Here is a 27376-nt window from a genome sequence, read left to right as displayed (position 1 = left end):
TGCTACTTAAAGATAGTGGCAAAAGGATAGAGATTTAAACATTTTTTATGGCTATAAAACTTATACCTTTTTATAAAATTATTCAAGAGCTAGAATTAGGTGGATAGTGGAAGTTATGTATGGTATAAACAATAAGACGATTCAGACATTATGCTTAACTTATCCTTGTGGAACTGAGGATAAGGCATATACTCAAAGAAAATGAACATTTCTTTGGTGATGAAGCACTGCGTCACACTATTCAAGTGTGATACTTACAATCAACATGTTTTCAGTTGGATAACAGTGTGGAGCCAAAATAATTAACAGAGGTCTCAAGTATTTGGTCCCAATAGGAGCGGATATCACAGAATGCTTGGAAAGGTTCCACCAACATGACAATGGGCAAGTCTAAATGGGTGTACCAGCAACCATTGGTCACCAATTGTTTATTTCTAATGTAAATACATAATTAACCGAGTTCCAAGCAATCACAATGCCAGGGAGAGCATTCGACGGGAAGTAGAAGTCATGTAGAATATAGAAATAACATTAACAGCAGTGAAGTCATTATTCGGATTAAAGAAATACAACTTCTATTCAGGTGATAAATAACTAATACCTGTTACATATCTTGAAAAGATCAATGTTAAATATAAAGTTGGATGCAGGAGCTGTAGAGAAATGAAACTGAGTAATAAAGAGCCACACAGTAGGTAAAGCACCAACATAATAAACTGAAGTAAGATCTATTATTTTAGTGCTTGATTCAGCCCAACAATTGGGCATAGATACTGCTATTAAAATAAGAATTAAATTTATTTCTAATATATTTTAGATTGCTTTGGCATGTTAGTTGTAAATTAGCTTTCCAGATGCGAAGCCTTACCTGGGTAAAGCACCATCATTCTACTCATAAAATACTCAGCTAGGAAGCAAATTTACAACTAACTTCTGCTGAAGCCATGAAAAAAACAAATTAATCTTAGACCATGGCAATGCCCAAGGTCCATCTAATCACAGGCATAGGTGAAATTTGCAACTTGAGGCTGGACTCCAGTCTGAAGCACAGTCTAAGTAGAGGAAATTTATTTCAGGGAACACTAATTAACCAAATTTATGTGTTCAGTGATATTTTTTCCAGAACTGTAATTTTTATTTATTTACAATGCCACATATAATGAAGAGTGAGGATGGAAAATGTCAGACAAAAATTGCAAAGAACTTAGAAGCAATTTGATTGATTGTTTTGTGGTAGCTACTGAATACTGAATTATATTAAAAACTATGGAATATGATTGCTTTATTTTCTGATCATTATTTGTTCCTTAGATATTTTTTGCTGTTTTCCAATTTGTCAATCGGATGTTTCAGCAATAAACACATAGTGGCTGTTTGGTTCATCAACAACTTATAATCGTAAATATCCCAATAAATATCCCAAAGTGCCCCAATTTTGGATTAAACTCAAGGAGGAGTAGAAGGTAGGTTAGTGGAGCTGGTAGAAGGTGCTGTAAAACAAGGTGGAAAATTTTGATGGTTGGGAGAAACGCAGTGAGGCAAAAGGGTTTAGAAAGGGAGTTCAAGAGCGTGGGGGTGAAAAATGGGAAGGTAGCTAAAAACTGTTACTAATGACAAGGAAAAGTAGAGGATGTTTAGTAGAACAGCTCTAGAAGAATGTGGCAAGTATGGGCATAGAACTGGAGGAGTGAGAAAGATTTGGGAGGGTGGGCAAAGGAAGCAAGAGCATGGAGTACCCAAGAAAATGGCCGGGAGAAATGCTGAGGTGGCAGAGATGGGCAATAGTTTGACAGTTACAAATTGTTTTACTTTTATACTTTGGGTAAATGATATATTGGAAATGACACAGTTGAATCCACACATGTAGTTCATCACTATGGACTGACACTAATTCTAAAATTCTAAGTACAAATTACTTTCATTCATAATTCCCAAGATTTATGTTTGCACAACTGTCTTAACGTTCTTAGGAGAAACGACCCAATTTAATTGACACACAAAAGTACTGGGAGTCATCATAACACAACTCAAGGTGGATTAACAAACCTTACCTGAATCTGGCAGTGAATTGAGATCTGCACACAGTACAAGAGGAATGACATTAAGGTCTCCTGTGACTGCACCAGGTCTAAGTGTACGAGAAGCATTTTCAATTATGTTCTTCACCTCAGACAGGAACATCATGGTTTGAATCAGTTTCACATCGGAATATTCGGGATCCCAATGCATATGTGCATTTGCAACAAGAATGAGCTGCTTTTCCACACCATGAAATGACTTGCCAGCTAAGATTGAAAAATGCCAAACTGTAAGAATGTTTTTAGTATTCAAGTAAAATCTTTTTCAAGGTAAGCAAGGCCAATAAACTGATGGCTTTCAAACTTGTTCTCAAGTGTATATATCTATAATATTAAAGAGTGTTACAACTGTAGGGTTGTCGCCAACAAAACATTACTTTGTCCTATTTTTGTCTAACTTTGTCAGCTTTACCCCAAATGTCCACATTTATAGAAATATCTACCCATATAAACTGCGCATGCCTTAGTTTCATCTCCCCCAGTTGCTTGGTCTCTACTTTTTAAAATTCTTTCATGGGATGTGGATGTCACTGGCTAGGCCACCATTTGTTGCCCATTTGTATTTCCCCTTGAGAAGGTGGTGTGACCGCCTTCTTGAACTGCTGCAGTCCAAATCATGTAGGTACACCTACAGTGCCGTTAGGTACAGAAGTAGTTAGGAAGGGTAGAGGAGCTCCTATGCTCCAACTGACTGCACTGTGTACATCTCAAATGGCTATTAAATTTGTTATTAGTAATATATTTTCTATTATATTTTGATTTTATAGGCTAAAATGTATGGCTTTAATATGAGACTGAAATATATTTGTGTACCAAGGTCAAAATCTTGCCTGCACTCTAATCCCACTTCACCTGAAGACCACATTTAATCTTGATTCTCTGTATGCAACATCACTGGAGTTGCTTTTTTCCCCCAAAATAAAAATGACATTTTACAATATCAAATTTCAATTTAAAAAGCTCTGCAGCTTTACCATTCAGATGAATTGTTTATACTTGAACTTATTTCAAAGCTGGTTCTGCACATCAATACAAATTAATCCTGGAGTTTAATTCTTATCATGCCAAACTTCATGTGTTCATATCAAGCACTCATAGGTTAGCTATGCCACAATCAATTGCAGAGTAGAGCTCTCTCCATTTTGGCCAAAGTGACCAGCACAGATAACAGGGTTTCAAGAGACAGGTGCTTTCTAAGGCCAGGGACTCAAATAAGGCTCTTATCTGGCCATCTTCCCAATATTCTCATATTAGCTGGATTTCTATCTGCAATGCTGTAGAATCAAGTGAAGACCCAGAGATTCAGAGTGATGCAAAGTGCTGCTTTGCAGGTAGAACTCTAGTGCCTGTAGCTACCCAAAGTAGAAAACATGCAACTTAGTGAACGTCAGCCACATTTTCCCTGACCTGGATTCCTCAACTAGATCTACATTTCCATTGCCAAATATGACGGAACTACTTATAGGTTAGGAGGAGACTTGAAGTGTTTCTTCAACATAATGTTTATGGTCTCAAATCCAATTCTTTTCACTCATGTTGGAACAATCAGGGCTTTTTTTTTTTTTACATTGGAACTTCATATTCTTAAGCTTGCACCTACAAAACTAGCAACTCTTCAGCTGATGCCTTACTTCAATACTTCAGTGTGTTGTAATTGGCAGCATAGGATCAATCTTGCTCAGTGCATGTGCATTGCTTATGCTTCTAGAGCCAGGATGGGCAAAATTAGAGGCTGTACTGATTAAGCCAATGGTTGCCTAGGCATCACTCAAGCTAACACTAGCTTGGAGGTAAAACTCCAAAGTTAGGTCACTTTCCTGCAAACTTGTGACTCTTCAAAACTCACCTGTTTGACCAAGCTCGCCATTGCTTATAGTATCTTTTTCCTCGACACCATATTTTTTGATCATGCCTCTGAAATTGCCTTGGGACATTTTCTTTACATTCACCAAATGATACAGGAGATGACCATTTAGCCCACTGTGCCTTTGAAAGAGCTGTACAATTTGTTCCACTCCTTCCCCATTACCCCATAAATATTTCCCCTTCAAATATATTTATCCAATTCTTTTTTGAAATATTATTGAAAATGCAACCACCACTTCTTCAGGCAGCGCATAACTCGCACATAATTTCTTTCCCCCTTCATCTCCCATCTGCTGTTTTAAATCTCTGCCCTTTCGTTACTGACTCTTCAGTCACACAAAACAGTTTCTCCTTATTTATTCTGATCAAAACCCTTCATGATTTGGAGCACCATGGTCAAATCTCTCCTTAACCTTCCCTGCTCTAAGGAGAACAACCCCAGTTTCTCTAATATCTCCACATAACCAAGTCATTTATACCATTCAAGCAAATCTCTCTGCCCCCTCTATAAGGCCCTTAAAGCCTTCCTAAAGTGTGGCACCTAGAATTGACCACAATATTCCATCTGGGGCCTAACAAATGGTTTATAAAAGGTTTAGCATAATTTCCTTGCCTCCATTTACGAAGCCAATAATTTAGTATATCTCTTTAACAGCCTTCTCAACTTCTCCTGCCACTTTCAAAGATGTGTACTTACACCCCAGGTCTTTCTGTCCTGCACCTCCTTTAAAATTGTATGATTCCGTTCATTTTGCCTCTTCTCATTCTTCCTGCCAAAATGAACCACTTTGATTCAAAATGATTCACTGTTACAGGTGCCATATAAATAAAAATTATTGAATTCATCAATTATCTCCAATACATTGGCCAAGTAAAATAAAAAAAAACTAGTCCTAATTTATTTAACTGTCAAAATATGGACAAAAATATCCAGCACCTTAGCTGCTCCTAATTTATTCAACTGTCAAAATATGGACAAAAAACATCCAGTGCCTTAGCTGCTATGGACAACAGGAAATACCAGATATCTCTGACGAAGGAATAAGAACTGAGCCAAAACTTAAGAAGGGGTCATAATACAGCAGAGTAAAAGGCAGTGAGGAGGGCAGGCAGAGAACTCAAAACCATAAAAGCACTATCTTCTTAAAATTGTGCTCCTTCTACATTCCCATGGAGGAAGGGGATTTAATTTTATATATATGTTGAACAAATTAGGAAGAACTCAGCAATATTTCACAATAATTATTTATAACATGTTGTATTCAGGTTTTGCAGATATATACTTACGGGATAGTTCAAAAGAATCCTTCTGCAACTCCAAGAGTACAGCAACTCCAATGTTGTCTTTCGTCATTACTCTGTTCAACATAGCTTCTGAGCCATCTGAGTTTGCCATGGCCAACTGGTTGAATTCAACAGTGTGGTTCTGAATCAGACAAAATCTACAACAGAAAAATTACAAATAGTAACTGCAAAAGTCTCCATTAACGTTGTTGGAGTTCCTTAATTCAATTATAGACTTATATCAAGTGCAAATCAGAAAATTCTGGACATCTGGAAATAAAACCAAAATACTAGAAATATCCAGTAGTCAGACAACCTCTACAAACATTAAAAAAAGACAGGTTAATGTTGTTTATCCCTACCTGAAATTTTAACCTGTTTTTCCTTCACATGCGAATGGGTCTGTTGTGCATTTCTAGATACTGAAGTTCTATATAGATTTGAGTAGAGTTAACTTTTTCTGTGTTTAGGAAAATTGCCTCATCAGCATTCAACCAAAAATGCTAGTTCATGTACATTTAAAGTCCAATGTGTCTACTGTAAGATGCTAATCGACAGCTGCTGCTTAATTTAGTATTCTTGTTTTGCAGCCTGTGCCATTATATATTACAAAAATATGCAGTATTACATTGTGTACTAAACTGCAACCAGTTTTACAAATGCTGCTTTTAGATGACTCATCCAAACAACTATAAGGTCCTGGCTACAAACCTTGCATGGTTATCATCATACAATTGGAAGCTAGGAATTGCGCTCAGGTGCAGGCTTATAATCTTGCCAGTCCTTTCTCCTACGTATTTTATAAAAAGTGCAACATCTTTTTACCCTGACTTAAAACTGGAATATGTCTGTTGGCAGAAGCAGCAACCTGCACACCCCCACCTAGAAAATAATACACTAGGACGCGTGTGGCATACTAATGCGGATTTAGAAACGTAGCACCAAATTATCAGCATTAACCAAAAAATGTAGGAGTTAAAAATCTTAATTCAAATGTGTACAATGAGACATACATTCTTAAAAAACGGATATATCACTTTTAAGCAGCAGGTGACATACTTTAGGAACCTATGAAGCAAATGTTTCATGCTGAAATAGTTCACATCACCATTTGTTTTTATAAGAACAGCATACCATGTCAGACAAAACATGGTATTTTGTTGCTTAAGTGTAGCCTTGTCCCATTAAAGCTATAAATTCTAAATTTTGTTAAGTAACCTCTAGGAGAATTCAGCTGAAGATTTTGGGTTAGACCCTTAGTTTGGTGCTAAATAATCAGACTGTCTTCTCCGACATCCAGTACTGGATAAGCAAACATTGCCGGCAACTAAACATTGGAAAGACCAAAGTCATTGACATTGATCCCAGCTACAAACCCTGTTCCCTAGCTACCAACTCTTTTCCTCTCCCTGGCAACAGTCCGATTGATGAACCAGGCGGTTTGCAGCCTTGGTGTCATATTCCGACTCTGATAGGCACTGTCACCAACAGCACCTATTCCCACCTCTGTAGCATCACCTGATTTTACCACTGCTACAGTGTGACTACTGCTGAAACCCTCATCTGTGCTTTTGTCACACCAAGAATAAACTATTCCAATGTACTCCTGGTCAGTTTCCCACCCTCTGTAAATCTGAAGTTACCCAAAATTTTTGCTGCACGTGTCCTTTTTCACACCAAGTCCTGAACCCCAATATCACCCTTTGCTTGCTGACTCACATTGACCTACCGATCAAGCAATGCCTCAATTTTAAAATTCTCATCCTTGTTTCCAAGTCCCTCCGTGGCCTCAACCCTCCTCTGGAATCCTCTCCAGTCCACAGCCCTCATACTTGAGCTCATCTAATTCTGGTCTCTTGAGCATTCCTGATTTTAATTGCTCCACCTACTTAAGCCCCAAGCTCCGGAATTCCCTCCCTTTACCCCTCTTTGCTTCATTAAAATGCTCCTTAAAACCTACCTCTTTGACCAAGCTTTTGGTCATCTGTCCTAATAACCTTGTGTGACTCATTGCCAAATTTTGCTTTACAGAGCTTTTATGAAGGACCTTGGGATGTTTTATATATTAAAGGCCTGCATAAATATAAGTTGCATTTGTTGTTTATGGAAAAGTCAATTAAGAGCCTGAAGACATTGGGGACCTGATATTTTACATTTCTGGAGTTCTCAAAATTGCACATGATAGCTTTTGTTTCTTTATGCTTAACAAAGTATGACATAAATTACATTTAAGTGTAATGTTTAAAACAGTGAGAAATCAAGGATACAACAAATATATTTCCATGAATTGAGAAATTTACAGTACTGGGGACAAAGTAGACTGGGGAGAAGGGAAATTGTCTCATTTGAAGTCAGCTTTTCCTGCTGGCTGGTCTGTGATGACAGGTGATAAAACACCAAATGCAGTTTCCAAAGAAATTACTTTAGCAGCATCATTACAAAAGTGCATACACATCAGTTGTTGCTGCTAGCAGTAATGCAGCTCACTTCCTTCAGTGTGGTGATAATTAAGTCACAACTTTCGTCACTTGGGTCATACAGAAGCCACAGCATTTCAGACCTATTTGGCTAACATATCTAAATGATGATCCCATGACCAGAGAAGTAGCTCTCTCAATTCTGGCATCTCAATGGTTTCAGTGCCAACTGGTGAGAAGGATGTGTGATGTCATTCTTTGTTAGGAAACCAGGCATGTTGTATTGCCACAAGTAATTTTTCAATTTAAACAAATATTGTCCAATCAATGTTGACCATTTGAACAAGGAACAATTGACGTACTGGATACAAATGGTGCTGATTGATTTTTTTTTTGCTTTAAGTTTCTGCTCAAATTTATCTGCATATTTATTGTAAAATCTCCCATGAATCAGCGTAATTGGGCAGTGCTTTATAGCATAATTTTTTAAATTTTGCATTAAAAAATATTTGTTGATATATTTAACAATGGTAACCTTGTGCAGCTTTATTATTACAGCTGAAAATAGGTTTCTTACAAAATAAACATTTTAATAAGTGTTTAGTCAATCATATGCGAGTAACCCAACCTTAAACTAGTTGTAAAAACCATTCAGAACCACTTACTAGTTATATTGGGGTACAGTATTCAGTTCTTTAATACATTAAATACCAAAAAGCATTTAAAATGTGGCTATTAGTGCCCTTATGGCTTAAAAAGCTTATTTAAGGACCTCCTTGAAGGTCTGCAAGTGAGTGCAATTACCAAAAACTCTCAAATGGTGATTAAGTACATCTAAAAGTATGGTCAGTTTTGGGCTTGAGGCTGCATTGTAAAGCAGCATTTTTTAAAAATTAGCACAAAAGATTGCAGTAACTCAATTTGCATATATGATTATGCTTAAAAGTTTGCATCTTTGCGCCAGATTGGTCGAGCTGTGCTGAAAAACTAGTGCAACTTACCAGAAACTCCTGCCCACTGTAACCATGAGCCATGGAAAAAGCAAAGTGAAGGTTCAAGAGAATAAAGGGAGAAAGAGATTGTAATTATATAAATGGGTACAAAAATTACCCCTCCACCTCCCATTGATACAGAAAAAAAATTGAAGGTGAAATCTCAATTTTCAGGTTAATGAAAGGTTTTGTGTGTAGGGGTAAAACACAATGATTTTAGCTGGTTGGCAGATTGTAACAAAGGGGAATAAACAGAGAATTATAACCAGGAAATTGAAAAAGAAAGTTCAAACTCTTTTAACAGATGATTATTGCAACACGAATACTTTATTACATGCATATATTTAAAAAAGCTGCAATATCATTAAAAAAAATGTGCACTAGAAAAGAAAAAACATGAAATAGATATAGAGATGCAGGATTAGGGTTGTTAGCTGTATCTGGAGAGCATTGAAACTAATGGCTTCTGTGAATTAAATTCTATGGTTATTTCATTCCCTCTCAGAAAGTTTAACAGTTCCTCTTTAAACAGTTCATTTAAACTAGGCTATTTGAATAAAGTCAATAAGCTAAAAACATCGGTTTTCTGTCCATTAAATTAAAAACCTACTTTTCAGTCTTATAGAATATTGCACAGCCATCTACATGCTTCCGATCAGATTCGGACATTGTCCTGGCCCTGGATTTGGGGCTGAAGAAACCATCATATCCATGTTCTTTAAGTTCAACCAGGAAAAAAGCGAAGTACTGTTCAGTTTCAACTTCCTGCACAAAAAGAAAACCATAATTCAAAAGGCCTTAAAGTGACCAGGATTGTTAGTAATCTTATTACAACTGTGTCCAGATGTAGGACAGTAATCACAAATTGTACCAATATAATTCCACAGTAACCTCCTTGGATATGGTACAATTGTGTAGCTTGTACTGATAAATTCCAATGTATTTGCAAATTTGGCACTATTGCAACATCAACAGGAATTTCACCTAAACATTTTTTTAAAAAGAGGAGTAAGCATGGCATCACATTGATTTGTACATTTAATGGTTATTTACTAGCTAGGAATTCTTAAAAATATTTGCAAAGAGCTTCTTAAAGCGAAATAATTTGAGTGACAAAGAGCCTCACCTGAAGACTTATGATATCCGCATTGCAGTTCAAGATTTCTTGCATAATAGATTTTTTCCTATATTCCCAATTCAGTGCCCATGATGGACAGTACCCATACAGCTGTCGTGTGGCATATTTGTCACATAGTACGTTGTAGCACATGACCGAGAACAATGCTGTAACACAATACTTTGGTTTTAAAACATGATTCAACAAATTAAATATGACTCAGTAACTAATAAATAATAATAATAATGCTCAAAACTTCTCATTCTTAGAAACTCCACAGTAAAGTTATTCTACTCAATCTCTCCTCTAGGATAGCATTCTCATTCCAGAAGTCACTCATGAACCTTCATTGTAACCCTCTAAGGCAAGTACATCCTTCCTTAGGTAGGAAGACCAAAACTGTAGTGGTGTCGTCTCACTGAAGCTCTGTGCAGTTGTAGTAAAACTTCCTTACTCTTGTACTCCAATGCCATCTGCCTTCCTAATTGCTTACAGTAACTGCATGTTAACTTTCCCTATTTCTTGTATAAGGCCAACCAAATCCCTTGGAACACCAACATTTAATAGTTTTTTTTTCTTTAATGGGATGTGGCTGTCACTGACAAAGCCAGCGTTTGTTGCCCATCCCTAATTGCCCCTGAACTGAGTGGTTTGCAAGGCCATTTCAGAGGTCAATTAAGAGTCAACCACATTGGTTTCTCACCATTTAAAAAAATATTTTCTCCTCATTCTTCCTATCAAAGTGAATACACTCATATTTTCCCACATGATACTCTATTTACCACCTTCTTGCCCATTCACTTAACCTATCTATATCTCTTTGTAGACTCCTCACAGCTTACTATTCCCACCCAACTTGGTATCACCAGAAAACTGGGATATATTACAATCAGTCCCTTCATCTAAGTCACCAATGTAAACAAAATGGCTGAGGCCCCAGCACCCCATTAGTAACAGCCTTCCAATTGTGAATAAACTGGTCATTTTGCACAGTTTTATGTCCTTTAATTAATCTTCCACCCATGTTAATATATTGCCCCCAACCCCATGAGCCTTTATCTTGTGCAACAACTTTGTGTGGCATTTTTATTGAACGCCTTTTGAAAATCAAATATACACCTACTGTTTCCCATTTATCTACCTTGAGTTATACCCCGAATAAAAAACTCGATTACGTTTATTAAACACACTTCCCTTTCATAAAACTTTGTTGACTCTGTCTAATCATGTTGTAATTTTCTTAAATCCCCTGCTACCACCTCCTTAATAATGGGTTTCAGCAGTTTCCTGATAACTGATTCCAGGCTAATCGTCCCCATTTGCTCTCTCCCTCCTGTCACGAGTAGCAATGTTATGAGTGTGACCATCCAATTCTCTGGGGCTATTCCAAATGCTAGGGAATTTTGGAAGATCAAAACTATTGCATCCACCATCTCTGCCGCAACCTCTTTTAGAGCACTACCAGATAGGCCATCAGGTCCAGGGGATTTGTTGATGTTCAGTCCTATTAATTTTTTAAAATAATAAATTACTTTAGCTTCTACCTTTTCACAAGCCCCTTCATTCTCCACTATTTCTGGTATGTGTTCTATGTCTTCTACCTATTCTCCATCAATTTTCCCCTGTCTCAGTCTCTAAAGGATCCAAGTTTACTATCCTTTTTTCCCCCCAGAAAAATACTTGTAAAGGCTCTTACAATTTGCTTTTATATTTTTGGCTACTTTACTCTCATGCTATTTACGCTCTCAGTTAATTTTTTGGTCATCCTTTGCAGGTATCAAACTCTCCAAATCCTCAGTTTTATTACTCTTCTTGGCAATGTACTATCCTTAACCTTTCTAGTTAGCCACTGATGGATCTTTTTGCATGTGGTGTTTTTATTTCTAAATAAATTGTAGATTCATTAGAAGGATGAAATATTTAAGAACATAAGAACTAGGAGTAGGGGGCAGACCATTTAGTCACTTGAGCCTGTTCCACCATTCAGTAAGATCATGGCTGATCTGATTGTGACCGTTTAACTCCACTTTCCTGCTTGCCCCTCCATAACTCTCGACTCCTTTGTAGATCAAAACATCAGCTACTGAATATATTCAATGATCCACTACTCTCTGGAATGGAGAATTCCTAAGGCTAACGACCCTCAGAAATTATTCTGACAACCAATCAGCGCTCTCTTCTCATGCAATATAAATTGCTGTTCCCTTTACATTTGGCATTCTTGCAAATTGTCTTGATGAGTGCAAAACAAAAACTTCAACAGTGTGTCTTTGTCCAGCAATACTCTATGTCTTTTTACATTCGCCATTGCTCATCGACTGTTATACCTTTTAAACTAATTTCCTAATTACCTTAGCAAATTGCACCTTATATCTCTGTAATAGGCTTTAAGTTTAAGGTTTGTATACATCGGTCTTGAACTTAGCATGAAATTCAATCATATCATCATTATTCCCCAAAGGGTCCCTTATTTTAAGATTACTAATGAACTCATTGTCATTATACAACAAAGATCTAAAATAGTCTCTTCTGTTTGGTTCCAAAAAAGTACTGTAGGAGGAAAGTGTCTTAAATGCATCCCAGAACTCATCCTCCAAACTACTTTTTTACCAACTTGATTTGTCCAGTCTATATGAGGATTAAAGTTTCCAATTATTACTGTGTTAACTTTGTTACAAGATCCTCTTAACACTCAATGCAACTGCATTGCTACTATTAGGAGGTTTGTAAACTACTCGCAGCAGCATTTTCTGTCCACTGTTACTTCTGATCTTCACCCACAATGAATTCTACTGTCTGCTCTTGAGTCAAGATCTTTCCTCAACAATGACCTTATGCTATCCTTTATTATCAGTGCTCTCCACCTTTTTTCATTTTGTCAGTCTTTTCAAAGCATCAAGTACCCTGGAATTTTTAGCTCCCAATCTTGGTCACCATACAATCACATCTCTAACAGTTATTAGATAAAACCCATTTTTCTGCTTCTGTGTTATTAATTGATTTATCTTGCAATGAATGCTTCATGCATTCAGAAAAGGTGCCTTTAATTTTAAATTTACTCCATGATTTGACCTTATTTACTAATACAATTTTACCATTCAATCTTTTGTCCCTTCTTGTCACACTGATTATATTTACCGAAATCGGTACACTGTTCTGTGGCCTGGACCTTTCAAATATTAATTTATAAATTGCCTCTCACTTGAACCCTTCCCCAACCTTTTAAGTTAAAGCCCTAACTACATAATTCGCCAGGTCATTGGTCCCAGCCTTGCTTAATGAGAGCCCCTCTCAACAGAATAGCTCTTTTCTTTAGTACTGCCGCCAGTGTCCCATAAATTGAAACCTGTCTCCCACACCACTCTTCCTGGCACGCATTCAATTCACTGCACACTGGATCCTTCCAGGCTTTCAAGAGTGCTGTGGGTCACTGGTTGGCCTGAGGTAGCCAACTCCAGTCGGTGCATGGTGCCGCTAGATTCAGGGCTGCAATGTAGCCGGATGTGCATCGCCCCTCTCCTGTTAACAAACAACATGCATGTGGAACCTGGTGCTAAATTATGGCAGGAAAGTAGCATTGAGACCACAGTCAGATCAGCCATGATCTTACTGAAGGGCTGAACAGGCCCGAGGGGTTGAATTATCTACTGCTGCTTGAAGTTAGTATGTTTGTAGGAGAACCTCATTCTTCTTCTACTTACATCACTGGTTCCTGCATGAACCAAAACAACCTGATCCTTGCCCTCCAAATTTTTGTTCAGCCATGAGATGTACTTAACCCTGGTACCAGGCAGGCATCACAACCTTTCAAACTACTAGTCATAGTTGCAGAGAACAGTGTCTTATTTCCCACCTATTCTGTCTCTTAGTACTACCACATTCCACTTCACTGATCTCTTGTACAATAGTGCCATGGTTAGTTTGTTTATCCACCCTGCAGACTTCACAGGCAGCAAGAACCTCGTACCTTAGATGAGAGCAAATGCTGAGGCTCCTCCAGCTCTCCACCAGTGGCCCACTTACCAGCTTTACTCACATTCACATCCTTCTGCGAATGACCACGAACCAAGCTCTGCACCACTTCCAAAACCAAGGGGTGCGACTCTCACCTGAAACAAAGTATCCAGGTAACACTCCCTCCCTGATGCTCTGAATTGTCTGTACTTCAGGCTCCAGCTTAATATCTGAGCTGAAGTCCGTCAAAATACACTTACTGCAGATGTGCTTGCTTGGGATTGCAATGCTCACGATAAACTCCCATGTTGTGACACACCACCTACACTTCCATACCAATATAACTTTGTTATGGCTCTAAAGTACTACAAGGGTGCAGTAGAGATCACAGTTACCATGGAACAGTATTGTTTTTTGAAATCAATTAGTAAAGATGGAGAAAGTAAAAATACAAACATAACAATTCTTCATTAAAGCAAGCAGTCAATGCAAAATTGTTATTGAGGCTCTTAGGAAAAATTTTTGAGGAAACAAGCAATTCTAACTTGATACAAATCAAACAAAGCCACATTTTGAATACCATTTGTTGTTTTTTTTTATATAATAACAAGCATCATTATGTATGATAATTTGCTCAGAACAAGCAGCATTATTATTTCTGGGATTTAGGAGTCTATTTTATGAGGAATAAAACTCAGAATTCAATCTGTTTTATTGAAGAACTGAAGATTGGGATGAGATGACTGGTTTTAAATTGCTGAGATAGTGTGTGTATGTATAAATATATTTATATAATGCATATGCACATGTATAAAAACAATAATTTATATATAGTAAATTTCTTAGTTAGAACTGCAAGGAACCAATACTTCAAAACAAAATATACTCCCTCCCATCCACAATAGCTTGCATTGTCTTTTCTTATTCTTCCTTCCAAAATGCATAATTTCAAATTTCTTCACATTAAGTTTCATCTGTCATGTGTCTGCACATTTAGCCAGTCTATGTCCTCCTGAGGTCAGCTACAATCCTCCTCACTGTTTATTACATTTCCAGGCTGCATAAAATTATGTCTCCTAAACCCAAGTCCAGGTCATAAATCATCAATAAGAGCGGTTCACGTATTACTGGCCCTTAGGGGATACTTTATATACTTGATCTGATAGCCAAGAAATCCAACAGGGAATTCAGAAGACACCAAGAAATCTAAGAGGTAATTCAGAGCCCAAGAGTGGTAAGGTATGTGGAACTCAATACCACAAGGAGTGGTTGAAGCGAACAGTATAGATACATTTAAGGGGAAACTAGAAATGCATATGAGGGAGAAGAGAATATGGTTACAATGGTAGATTTGGATGAGAAAAGATGGAATGAGCTTCAATTGGAGCATGAACACTGGCATGGAGTGGTTGGGCCGAATGACCTGTTTCTGTGCCATATAACATACATATGATTACATGGGGTATAAGAAAATGATTTATTACTCTAATATGCCTCAGCCAATTCTGCATCCACACAGGCACTGCCCTTAAATCCCATGGGTTTTAATTTTGGCAACATGTCTATTACATGACACTATCAGATTTCTTTTGAAAGCACACATACATAACATCAGCTCTTCTCTTTGTATTGTATTGAAGATCTCAATCAAGTTTGTCAAACAGGATTTGCCTTTAACAAGTCCTTTTCGGCTGTCGTTTACTAACCAATTCTTACAAGTAACAATTAATTTTGTCCCAGATGTATGGTCTGTAGAAGCTACCCAACACCAACGTTAAGCTGGCTGATCTGTAGTTACCTTGTTTATCCCTCTACTCTATTGTAACATGAATGCAACATTTGCAGCTCTCCAGTTCTTCAGTACCATTCATGTATCCAATGATGTTTTAAAGACTGTAGTTAGAGCCTCAGCATATTTTTTACACTTACTTCAAATAGCAACCGAGGATACATTCCTTTCTTTTCTACTTAAGAACATTGCTGAATTTTTAAGCACCTCCTTGTTATTTTTATCCAATCCAATTTTCCTTCCTTTACTGTGACATTGGCAGCATCCCCTTTTACAAAAGCTAGGTACAAATACCTTATGTAATCTGCCATCGCAAGATGGTTCCTAATCAGACCCACCTTACCCTTCTAATCTTTGCAAGTTTAGAAAAGACTTCAGTATTCCTTTTATGGTACTTGCTAATCGTTTTTCTCTTTGACCCTCGTTTGTTTCTTGTGTTCCTCTGCTGGATTCTTTACTGTAGAAGAACTTGCATTTATATAGCACCTTTAATGTATTAAAAAGGTCAAGACACTTTACAGGAGATACATTAAACAAAATTTGATACGAGCAACATAAGGAAATTAGGGAAAATAACCAGCTTGATCAAGGTGCTAAGTTTTAGAGCTAGAGCCTCTTAAAGGAAGAAAGAGAGCTAGAGAGGTTTAGCAAGGGAGAACTTAGTGCCTCAGCAACTGAAGGAATGACTGCCAGTAGTGGAGAGATTAAAACCGGGAGGCGCAAGAGACAAGAATTGGAAGAATGCCAATATCTTGAAAGATTATACGAGCAGAGGAGGTTAGAGGTTGGGAGGAGTGAGGCCACGAAGGGATTTGAAAACAAGGATGAGAACTTTAAAATTGAGGCATTGTTTAAATAATATGTGCCAGCAAGTGCAGGGGTGATGGGCGAATGTGACTTGGTGTATTTTGAGCCTGATATTTATCATAAGCTTTCTTTTCCAGTTTCATTTTAATTTCAATTTCTTTATTTATCTGGGAGCTGTAGCTTTGAATGCACTTCCTTTAACCCTCATAAGTCTAGTTCTGTGCCTGAACTACTTCCTTGAGGACCTACCATTGCTTATTTGCTTTTTACCTGCCAATTTTTGGTTCCAATACACCTGAGCCAGATCCCTTTTAAACCCACTGAAATTATTCCTCTTCAAGTTTTCAGGTTTGACTGTTCCTTATCCTTCACCATAACAACAACATAAATAAACTTAAATGATTCTGTGATCACTGAAACATGCTCTGCTTAGCTCACCTCATTCCCCAGAATTACATCCAACACTACTACCATTCTCATTGGATTGGGAAAACACAGTTATCAAGAAACTTTTCCTGTATAAATTGCAGGAGTTCCTCCCTCTATTTGCCCTTTAGGATTTTTTCCAGTCTATATCAGTGAATCACCTATTATCGTGACTTTTGATTTTACATTATTTTTGAAATCTGTTTGTAGATTTGTTCCTTCATCACCAGGAGGTAGCGCAAGAGGACTGGCGATTTTAAAGCATAAGGAAAACCAGGTCCGAGACCAGAGCGGGACTGGGGGGCAGTGCAAGAGGAGTGGCAGCCTTGTGTAAGATTTAAAAAGAGTGGGAGCTGACAGTCAGAGTGTTGATTTAAAAGAGCAGGAGCTGTACTTGAGGCTGAAAGCGGCATGAGGACGTCACGATTCAAAGAGTGACGCAACGCAGGGGAGGCAGTTGATTGGTAAGTAGGGCCAGGTGAGTACTTCTACTTCTTCTACTAATTAAACTGCTGCAGTCCATTAGCTTAAACAAAATAAGGTGAGAACTTTGCACTGTAGTGGGAGTGTTTGGAATAGAATAAGGCCCCTAGTGTAATTTGTGTTCTTCAAAGGGAATAACTAATGAGCTTAATCTAAAGGGAAGTCATGGCAGCAGAGCTCACACCCGTGATATGCTCCTCCTGTACTATGTGGTAAGTCATGGACAATTCCAGTGCCCCTGGCGACCAGGTGTTCAGGAAGTGTGTCCAGCTGTAGCTACTGGCTAACTGCATTTTGGACTGCAACAGTGGGTGGAATCATTGTGGAGCATCTGCAATACTGAGATTATCATGGATGGCACATTCAGTGAGGTGGCCACAACGCAGGTAAAGACTGAACAGACAAAAAGGGAATGGATGACCACCAGGCAAAGCAGAGGAAGGTAGGTAGTGCAGGATTCCCCTGTGGCTATCCCTCTCTTTAACAGATGTACCTTTTTGGAAACTGTTGGAGACGATGACTTCTCAGGGGAAGGAAGCAGGAGCCAAGTCCATGGCACCACGGGTGGCTCTGCTGCACAAGAAGGGAGGAGGAAGTGTGACAGGGTTATAGTGATAGGGGATTCAATAGAAAGGAGAACAGGTAGTCATTTCTGCAGCTGCAATAGAGACTCCAGGGTGTTACGTTGCCTCCCTGGGACCAGGATCAAGGATGTCTCGGAGAGGCTGAAGGGCATTCTGAAGGGGGAGGGTAAACAGCCAGTGGTCGTGGTACATACAACATAAGTGAAAAAAGGGATGAGGGCCTACAAGCTGAATATAGGGAGTTAGGACGTAAATTAAAAAGTAGGACCTCAAAGGTGGTAATCTCAGGGTTACTACCAGTGCCACATGCTAGTGAGAGTAGAAATAACAGGATATATCAGATGAATATGTGGCTGAAGAAGTGGTGTAGGAAAGAGGGCTTCAGATTCCTGGGGTATTGGGACTGGTTCTGGATAAGGTGGGACCAGTACAAACAGGATCGGTTGCATCTGGGCAGGACCGGGACCAATGTCCTCGGCAACGACGTATTTGCTAGTGCGGTCGGGGAGGGTTTAAACTAGAATAGCAGGGGGACGGGAACCTGAGCAGGGAGAAAGAGGAGGGAGAAACAAGGATCGAAACGAAAGACAGAGAAGTAAGAAGCAAAAGTGGAAGGCAGAAAAAACAAGGGCCGAAAAACAAATGAGGTCGTAGTGCAAAATAAAGCCAAGACGACTAACAAGGTTAAAAAGATAAGTCTAAAAGCATTGTAACTTAATGCATGGAGCTTTCGCAATAAGGCAGATTAATTAACAGCGCAAATAGATATAAACGGTTATGACACAGTTGCAATTACAGAGACATGGCTGCAGGGTGACCCAGAGTGGGAACTGAACATTGAGGGGTATTCAATATTTAGGAATAACAGACAGATAGGGAAAGGAGGTGGGGTAGCCTTGTCAGTAAAGGAGGAAATCAATGCAATAGTGAGGAAGGATATTGGCTTGGAAAACCATGATGTGGAATCTCTTTGGATGGAAATAAGAAATATCAAGGGGCAGAAAACATTGGTGGGGGTTGTCCAAAGGCCCCCAAACAACAATGGAAATGCAAGGGAAGGCATTAAGCAGGAAATTAAAGATGCATGCAATAAGGGTACAACTGTACTGATGGATGACTTCAATCTACATATAGATTGGACAAACCAAACTCGCAATAATACTGTGCAGAAGGATTTCCTGGAGTGTGTATGTGATGGTTTTTTAGACCAATACATTGAGGAACCAACTAGAGAGCAGGCTATCCTAGACTGGGTACAGTGCAATGAGAAAGGGTTATTTAATGATCTTGTTGTGCGTCCTTGAAGAGGGACAGTGATCATAAAATGATAGAATTGTTCATTAGGATGGAGGGTGAAGAAGGTGAATCTGAAGCTAGGGTCCTGAATCTAAATAAAGGGAACCATGAGGTTATGAAACACGAGTTTGCAATGATGGATTGGGGAATCTTACTAAAAGGGTTAACAGTGGATAGGCAATGGCTAATATTTAAGGAATGTATGCATGGATGACAACAATTATTCATTCCTGTCTAGCACAAAAAGAAAATAGGAAAGGTGGCTCAACCGTGGCTTACAAAAGAAATTAGGGATAATATTAGACCTAAAGAGGCCACATATAAAATTGTCAGAAAAAGCAGCAAGCCTGAGGATTGGGAACAGTTTTAAAATCAGCAAAAGTGGGCAAAAAGATTGATCAAGAAGGGGAAAATGGAGTATGAGAGTAAACTTGCAAGGAACCTAAAAGCTTCTATAAACATGTAAAGAGAAAGATTAGCGAAAATAAATGTAGGTCCCTTACAGTCAGAAATGGGGGAAATTACAATGGGGAACAAAAAATGGTAGAAGAATTGAACACATATTTTGGTTGTCTTCACAGAAGAGGACACAAATATTTCCCAGAAATGTTAGGGAACCAAGGGTCTGGTGAGAGGGAGGAATTGAAGAGAATCAGTATTAGTAAAAAAAAAAAAATGTTGCTAGAGAAATTAATGGGGTTAAAGGCTGAAGAAACCCCAGGGTCTGATAATCTACATCCCCAGAGTACTAAAGGAAGTGGCCCTGAAAATACTGAATGCATTGGAGGTTATCTTCTAAAATTCTATACAGTCTGCAGCAGTTCCTACAGATTGGAGGGTGGCAAATGTAACCCCACTATTTAAAAAAGGGAGAGAAAAAAAGAGTTACAGACCAGTTAGCCTAACATCAGTAGTAGGGAAAATGCTAGAGTCTATTATAAAAGACTTGATAACAGAACACTTGGGAAGCATCGACAGGTTTAGACAAAGTCAGCATGGGTTTATGAAAGGAAAATCAAAGGCCAAAAAACAAATGGGATCATAGCCATCCTAGCTTTATTTTGCACTAACAAGGTTAAAAAGACAAGTCTAAAGGTACTGTATCTTAACTAATCTACTGGAGTTTTTTTGAGGATGTAACTAGTAGAATAGATAGGGGAGAACCACTGGATGTGGTGTATTTGGATTTCAAGAAGGCTTCTTATAAGGTCCCACATAAGAGGCTTGTGGGCAAAATTAAAGCACGTGAGATTGGGTGTAATATACTGGCATGGATTGAGAATTGGTTGACAGACCGGAAACAAGAGAGTGGGAATAAATGGGTCTTTTTCCAGAGGTAGGCAGTGACTAGCGGTGTACCTCAGGGATCAGTTCTTGAGCCCCAGCTATTCGCGATATATATAAACGACTTGGATGAGGAAACCAAATGCAATATTTCGAAGTTTGCTGACAACACAGAACTGGGTGGGGTTGTGAGGAGGATGCGAAGACGCTTCAGGGTGATTTAGACAAGTTGTGTGTGTGGGCAAGCACATGGCAGATGCAGTGTAACGTGGATAAATTTGAACTTATATGCTTTGGTGTGAAAAACAGAAAGGCAGAGTATTATTTAAATGATGATATATTGGGAAATGTGGATGTACAAAGGGATCTGGGTGTCCTTGTATACCAGTCAATTAAAGCAAATAGGCAGGTGCAGCAAGCAATTAAGAAGGCAAATGGTATGTTGGCCTTCATTGTAAGAGGATTTGAGTTCAGAAGTAGGGATGTCTTATTGTAGTTATACAGGGCCATGTTGAGGCCACACCTGGAGTATTGCATGCAGTTTCAATCTCTCTGCTTAAGAAAAGATATACTTGCCATAGAGGGAGTGCAGCTAACGTTCACTAGGCTGATACTGGGGATGGCAGGACTGTCGTATGAGGAGAGATTGGTTCGACTGGGCCTTAGAAGAATGAGAGGGGTCTGATTGAAAAGTATAAAATTCTAACAGGGCTAGACTGGCTGAATGCAGGGAGGATGTTTCCCCTGGTTAGGGAGTCTAGGACTGGGGCCATAGTCTCAGGATACGGGGCAGGCCATTTAGGGCTGAGATGAGGAAAAATTTCTTCACTCAGAGGGTGGTCAACCTGTGGAATTCTCTGCCGCAGAAGGCTGTGGAGGCCAGGCTATTGAGTATATTCAAGAAAGAAACATAAATTTTTGGATATTTGGGACATCAAGTGTTATGGAGAGAAAGCAGGAATATGGCATTGTGACAGAGGATCAGCCATGAACATACCAAATGGCAGAGCTGACTCAAAGAGCCGAATGACCTACTCCTGCTCCTAGTTTCTATGTCCTTCCCTCTATTTGGTAGTCAAGAATTAAATTCAGCAGTGGACAGCCCAACCCTAACCAAGATACCTCTAGTTTTATTTTAAAAAATATATTTTACACACTAATTATCCCTACACTGCACTAATTTTTACTAAATATTACAAAGAATTAATTAACTTCATCCATTCTACAGTAATTTGCACTAAATTAATATCCTATGAATCAGATGCTTAACATCTGAAAGCTTGGAATTTTATCGATTTGCTAGTTGTTTTTAATCCAATTTTCAACATGATGTTTCAAGAATATAAAAGTTAATTTCACCTGAGGGATGTGTTCGTTCTGGTTCTTGTAGGACAATCCATGACCTTGGTGGAGGCTGCTCTGGCTGAACTATTGAACATCAAATTATACATTAATTTGACAAAAATCGGTACCTAAAAACTAAATAAAAACAAAACTAGGTTTTATCTACTTACTTCTTTTTGAAGTACCTGCCAAATTATCAAGCAGATAATTCAGTAGCCTACGAGTTCCATCTGGTTCCTGATAGAGGCTAAGAATTTCTTGTGCCAAAGGATTTCCTATGAATCATATAGAAATTTATCAACCAAACTGGTCCACAAATCAATTGCAATGCAAACAGCAACATCATTATCTTCCAATAAAGCAAAGACAAAGCTTATACTTTAACTACCTCTGCGTGTATTCTCTCTTCCCTTAAGCAAAATGCAGAAGGCTTTATGACTGATGACAACCAAATAGATATGCTCTCTCCTCCAGCTCTCAACTTGAGCTCAGGCAACCACATTTGGCTTCAACTGGGCAATTGCATCCATAAACTGAAGCCACTTGAGCCTAGGAAATATCATCAAATAATTTTTACTTTCAGTATGGAATTCTAGCATTAGTGGATCGACTTTGCAGTTTAAGGCTTGAGCTACTGGAGCTGTGTTGTATTTTACCTGGATGTTACAGTTCAAACTGACAGTTTTCATTTGATGCCACAAGTAGCACAGGTAAGGTTGAAGACATCAGCTGAATACGAGTTGCATGTTCTGGCCTCTTGACCAAAGCAGGAGAATGTTATCTATCACAGGGTTTCATGAGAAGGCTTCAAAGATAACTTAAGGGATGATAAAATAAATACACCATTGCATGAAGGTGGGAATCAAGCAGAATAAACTCGCAGCGCCAGTCCCAACTCTAGCTTCTGTTCGCCCCCTCCTATTCGTCAGGATCTACACTATTCATTGCATTTTTGTATGCTTTTCTTTTAGTTTCTCTTACCTCTCTTTAGTTGTCCACAGCTGTCTTTTTAGGCAAATTATTATTACATCTTTAGGGTATCACAAAGTCTTTTCTGCTTTTCTGTTTATCTTCCACTGATCTTGCGTCATTTTACCCATGAGCAGATTTGCCCAATTTACTATGGACAGTCTCTGTCTTGTTCCACTGAAGTCAGCCTTATTTAAATCTAGAATCTTAGTACTGTAGCTGTTTTTCATTTCTCTCTTTCAAACATGATGGCATTGTGGTATTGTCACTGACTAGTATTCCAGAGACCCAGGGTAATGCTCTGGGGTCACGGGTTCAGATCTCACCACAGCAGATGGTGAAATTTGAATTCAATAAAAATCTGGAATTAGAATTCTAATGATGCCCATCAAACCACTGACAATTGTCGTAAAAACCCAACTGGTTCACTAATGTCCTTTAGAGAAGGAAATCTGCTGCCCTTTCCTGGTCTGGCCTACATGTGACTCTGGACCCACAGCAATGTGGTTGACTCTTAAATGCCCGTTGAACAAGGGCAATTTAGGGATGGGCAATAAATGCTGGCCTAGCTATTGATGCCCACATCCCATGAATGAAAAAAAATTGATCATATTATGATCACTGTTGTTAAAATGTTCATGCTCTCATTAGACTGTTAACTAAACTCAGCTCATTGATAAATCTAATATGACATGCCCCCTTGTTGGTTCTCAGACATATCGCCCTAACGTTATGCTGCATAGATGTTGCTCTCCCTTCCCTGAGCTAATTGGCTCTGTTACTTTCTTACTTACATATCTCACTCTGTGAAAGCTCGCACTGCCATACATCAGTAACTGCAACTACAACCCATTCAATTCAAGTATCCCATAACCACTGAAAACAGCCAATCATGAGCCTGTCTATGTCTGCCCACTTAAGCTAAATTGAAAAAAAATTTAATCTGAACAAACATATCAACACTAAACCTTGCAATTGTTCCCTGCATGGACTTGACATACTCAACCTTTGTCTTCATTCAGCTTTGGTCTTGTTTGGTCAAAATCTATTCTCAGTTTAGACAAATGGTCAACACAATCCCAGTCACAGAATAATTAACAATTATACACTTATTGCACATTTGGAAATAATCTGCAGGAGGATATTACCCATTGATTTTAAAGGCAAGAAATTTCTGTCCTCCACGCTGGACTAAAAAAGCATGCATGCACATATAAGGGGCATCTTGTATGTGGAAACTGCAAAATATAGTTAGCTGGTTGTGTGACACTCCCCTCTGGAACAGCTGCTGCCTAAATCCAGTATTGAGTTAAGCATTACTCAGCTGTTCAAATGTCAGCGACTTGCACCAGGCTGCATGCAAAGAGCTACTCAGCATCCAATATCGACCATATTTTTTAAAATACTTGAGAGCATCTGAGCTAATTTAGCTGATTTAAGAAACTGAGTTGTCAAACCACGCACCTTGAGTTGGGTTCAAACACTAAGTCGGAAGTGAGTGCCGAGAAGTACTGTGCAGAAAATACTGGTTTTAGTAATAAGTTAAAAAGAAAAATCAGCTGAACCAGCTTAACATTTATCAAAGCCCCTGAGCTGCAAACTAGTATTTTAGCTTACAATCCAAATTAGCTGTTCAAATTACTGGTCAGTACTGCTCAATCTGTTAACATACATGTAAATCAATGGAATGTATTCCATTTGTGAGGGTCATCACAAGGCGGAAGACTTTATTATATAGAGACAGAATTTTTCTAAAATGATCTACAGATAATATTAAGCCAGCATGTTCTTGGAATTTTTAATTCAGTTCCCTTACATTGCTGAGTACTGTAACTCCAGGCTATAAATTCAATTAAAAAATCTTGTAAAACAAATGCTGTTATTGACATGGGAAGAATTATGATATTTTTATGTAGTTGTGACATCATTTTTGGTATAGCAACTGGCTATTCCTGATGGCAGTGAACAGCAATCCTAAAAGAGACCACCCCACCAATGACAAATTTTGTAACAAAACTAGAACATAAATTTGCCTAAATTTTATTTAATGAAATTTAGCAAAACAACTTAATTGGGTTGTATCATACTGTATTAAACCATTGTAATTAAGTTTTCAGATCTTTAACACAAGAATCTATTTTAATAATGTTCTTCTAATTTTATTAATGTGCTTCAGGGAAAGAAATCTGCTGTCTTTACCTGGTCTGGATTAGGCATACTCCAGACCCAGACTAATGTGGTTGACTCTTAAATGACCTAGCAAGCCAATGATGTGTATCAAACTGCTACAGAAAAGTTGAAAAAAAAAATAAAACCAGACAAACCATCAGCACTGATTTAGGCACCAAAGGCATACCATGCCCAGTTGCCTCTGCAAAGTTCTCCTTAGTAACATGTAGGGCCTTATGCTAAAATTTGGAACTGCTTCATCGACTGGCCAAACAACAGCCATAGTCATCCTCACCAAATCATTAACGGGAGGTGATGGTGTCATGGTAATGGCACTAGACTAGCAATTCAGAGGTCCAGGCTAATGCTCTGGGTACATTGGGAATAAGTCCCAAATGGCAGCTGGTGGAATTTAAATTCAATTAATGAATTAAAAGTTAGTTTCATTAATGGTGATCTTGAAACCATTGTCAATTTTCATAAAAACCTATCTGGTTCATTAATGTCTTAATGAAATCCACCATCCTTATTTGGTCTGGCCTAATCCAGACCTACAGCAACATGATTGATTCTTAAATGGCCTTGCAAACTACTCAGCTGTATCAACCTGCTGTAGAAAAGTCAATAGGGAATGGACCATACGGCATTGACCTAAGCACTAGAAACGACAACAACTCTACAAAATCCCCCTTACTACCAACTGCAGGCCTGTGGCAAAAATTGGGAGAGCTGTCCCACAGACTAGCCAAGCAACAGCCTGACATTGTCTGTAAGGTATGATTCTGTGAGTATGACTATGTCCCAGACACCATTACCATCTCTGGGTATGTCCTCTCCCACCGACAGGACAGACCCCCAAGAGATGGGGGCACAGTGGTATTCTGTTGGGAAGGAGTTGCACTGGGAGCTCTCAACATTTGACTCCAGGCCCTATGAAGTCTGAAGGCATCAGGTCAAATATAAAAACTTCAAAACGAAACTCCTGTTACCACCTTCCACACACCCCTCAGCAGATGGATCGATAATTCCTTCCATGTTGAACACTTGGAAGAAACACCGAGGATGGCAAGGGCACTGAATGGGTGGGGGGCTTCAATGTCCATCACCAAGAGTGGCTCAGTAGCACCACTACTAACCGAGCTGGCTAAGTCCTAAAGAACATAGCTGCTAGACTGGGTCTGTGGCAGGTTACCGGGGAACCAAGAGGGAAAAACCTCCTTAACCTCGTCCTCACCAATCTACCTGTTGCAGATGCATCTGCCCATGACGGATCAGGAGGAGCGACCACTGCAAAGACCTTTTGGAGACGAAGTCCCGTCTTCACATTGAGAATACCCTCCATTATGTTGTGTGGCACTAACAGCATGTTAAGTGGGATAGATTTTGAATAGATCCAGCGACTCAAAACTGGGCATCCATGAGGCACTGTGGGCCATCAGCAGCAGCAGAATTGAATGGCTGGCATATCCCCCACTCTACCATTACCGCCAAACTAGGAGATCAATCTTGGTTCAATGAAGAGTGCAGGAGGGCATGCCAGGAGCACTGCCAGGCATACCTAAAAATGAGGTGTCAACGTGGTGAAGCTACAACACAGAACTATTTGCATGCCAAATAGTGTAAGCAATACACGATAGACAGAGCTACGTGAGATCAGATCTGAGCTCCGCAGACCTGCCTCAGGCCTGCCACATTCTGTCGTGAATGGTGGTGGACAATTAAACAACAAAATAGGAGGCAGCGGCTCCACAAATATCTCCAGCACATCAGTGTAAATGACTAGACTGAAGTTTTGCAACAATCGTCAGCCAGAAGTGCCCATTGAATGATGCATCTTGATCTCCTCCTGGAGGCCCCCAGCATCACAGATGCCAGTCTTCAACCAATTCAATTCACTCTACATGATATCAAGAAGTGGCTAAAGGCACTGGATACTGCTAAGGCTATAGACCCTGACAACATTCCGGTAATAGTCTAAACACTTGTGCTCCAGAACCAGTTGCATCCTCTGCCAAGCTGTTCCAGTAGAGCTACAACATTGGCAGCTACCCGACAACACGGAACATTGCCCAGATATGTCCTATCCACAAAAAGGACAAACCCAGTCAGGCCAATTGCCACCCCATCAGTCTACTTTTGATCATCAGCCAAGTGTAAGAAGGTGTTGTCGACAGTACTATCAAGCAGTACTTACTCAGCAATGATCTGCTCGCAAATGCTCAGCTTGGGTTTCGACAGGGCCACTCAGCTCCCGACCTCATTTTGTCCAAACATGGACAAAACAGCTGAACTAAAGAAGTGAGGCGAGAATGACTGCCCTTGACATCAAGGCAGCATTTGACCGAGTGTGGTATCAAGCAGCCCTAGCTGCTTGAAGAGGGAAAACTTTTCACTGGTTAGAGTTAAACCTAGCACAAAGGAAGATGGTTGTGATTCTTGGTTGTCAATCAGCTCAGTCCTGGGACATTGCTGCAGGAGTTCCTCAGTGTCCTGGGCACAACCATGTTCAGTCACTTC

The 27376-nt window shown here is 39.1% G+C and overlaps 1 protein-coding gene across 3 annotated transcripts in view; it reads right to left on the bottom strand.

The window, feature by feature from the left end:
* LOC121280975 (CCR4-NOT transcription complex subunit 6) overlaps positions 1 to 27376 on the bottom strand; it is a 71422-nt gene that overhangs the window by 8531 nt on the left and 35515 nt on the right. For 2 of the 3 annotated variants that reach the window (XM_041193469.1, XM_041193470.1), the window contains 6 exons: positions 21892 to 21996; positions 21737 to 21805; positions 9764 to 9921; positions 9248 to 9402; positions 5232 to 5386; positions 2052 to 2285 (listed from right to left, as the gene is read on the bottom strand). In XM_041193469.1, the coding sequence (XP_041049403.1) occupies positions 2052 to 2285; positions 5232 to 5386; positions 9248 to 9402; positions 9764 to 9921; positions 21737 to 21805; positions 21892 to 21996 (876 nt within the window). Of the gene's footprint in view, positions 1 to 556; positions 654 to 2051; positions 2286 to 5231; positions 5387 to 9247; positions 9403 to 9763; positions 9922 to 21736; positions 21806 to 21891; positions 21997 to 27376 lie in introns of those variants that run through there. The other variant, XM_041193471.1, reaches the window with a different exon arrangement.

The sequence above is a fragment of the Carcharodon carcharias genome, chromosome 8 (genome assembly GCF_017639515.1).
Source record: "Carcharodon carcharias isolate sCarCar2 chromosome 8, sCarCar2.pri, whole genome shotgun sequence".
Taxonomy (NCBI): Eukaryota; Metazoa; Chordata; class Chondrichthyes; order Lamniformes; family Lamnidae; genus Carcharodon; species Carcharodon carcharias.
The sequence above is the reverse complement of the archived record's forward strand: the minus strand, read 5'-3'. Positions and strand labels throughout refer to the sequence as shown.